Below are 1,196 nucleotides of genomic sequence, written 5' to 3' on the forward strand. Positions count from 1 at the left end.
TGGTTCAAGTCTTCCACCTTATCTTTCCAATGCATCCAATTGGTCTTCCTCTTTTTCTCTTTCCTTTTACTACCAGTTTTCCGATCTTCTTTTTAACATAATTGTCCCTTCTTCGCTTTACGTGACCAAACCACCTCAACCTACATTCTTGCATCTTTTTGCTCTAATAAAATCATTCCTTATTCTATCCTTTCCCGACCTTTCTCCACACATCCATCTCAACATTCTCATCTCCACCACTTCCATCTTTTTTGTGCTCTTGTTATTGCCCATGTCTCCGCTCCATATAACATTGCAGGTCTAACAATTAATTTATACAATTTTCCTTTCAGATTGCAGCTAACTTTCTTGTCGCATAACACACCGCTCAGCTCTCTCCAGTTTATTCATCCACATTGAATTCTATGCTGTACCTCCAATTTCAATCCTCCTCCCATTTCGATAAATGTCCCAAGATATTTAAAACTCGGAACCAAAGGGAGCGGCACATTTTGGATTTTAATATTACACTCGTCTCTACCATTCAGAGTCATATAAGCTGTTTTAGTTCTGCTAATCTTCATGCCCCTTTCTTCCAAAACTTTCCTCCAATCTTCCAGTTTCTTCTCAGCCTTGGTTTGGAAAAGTTCACACAGCACAATATCATCCGCAAACAGCATACTCCACGGAGCCTCACACTTCACGTCACACACCAACACGTCCATTATCAGGTCAAACAAATAAGGGCTAAGGGCCGATCCATGATGTAAATCAACATTAACGAAGAACCCTTCTGTAATGCTCACACTGCCCTTAACTTGGGTCTCTGCTCTCTCGTACATTTCCTTGACGTGCCTACATATTTTTCTGGAACATTCTTTTCCCTCAAACATTCCCATACCTATTGCCTTGGTACCCTATCATACGCCTTTTCTAGATCTATGAACACCATGTGCAATTTTGCACATGGTGTTCATAGATCTTCCTACATTTCCCTGTGTCTTTCCATCAGCTGTTTTAGAGCAAAGATAGCTTCTTGGCAAAAAGCCAAACTGTTCCTCTCCCATCTCAGATTCCTGCCTAATCCTTCTTTCTACAATTTTCTCCCAAATCTTCATAGTATGAGACAATAACTTTATACCTCACACATACACTAAAAATCCATATAAACATTAAAAAGAACGATTTTTTTTCTTTTTGCATTTTTCCACGTTTCA

At 39.4% G+C, this 1,196-nt stretch overlaps 1 protein-coding gene across 1 annotated transcript; it reads right to left on the minus strand.

The window, feature by feature from the left end:
- Nucleotides 1–386: 386 nt before the first annotated feature.
- Nucleotides 387–878, minus strand: LOC136985876 (uncharacterized). The gene has a single exon (XM_067283250.1). The coding sequence runs from the start codon at nucleotides 876–878 to the stop codon at nucleotides 387–389; it is 492 nt and encodes a 163-aa protein (XP_067139351.1).
- Between the last annotated feature and the right edge of the window lie 318 nt (nucleotides 879–1,196).

The sequence above is a fragment of the Centruroides vittatus genome, unplaced genomic scaffold (assembly GCF_030686945.1).
Source record: "Centruroides vittatus isolate TY-2023 unplaced genomic scaffold, ASM3068694v2 contig_980, whole genome shotgun sequence".
Lineage (NCBI taxonomy): Eukaryota > Metazoa > Arthropoda > Arachnida > Scorpiones > Buthidae > Centruroides > Centruroides vittatus.

What these genes read in the sequence shown, in the direction of transcription:
- LOC136985876 (XM_067283250.1), bottom strand. Translation starts at nt 878, where the DNA reads ATGGGAATGTTTGAGGGAAAAGAATGTTCCAGAAAAATATGTAGGCAC.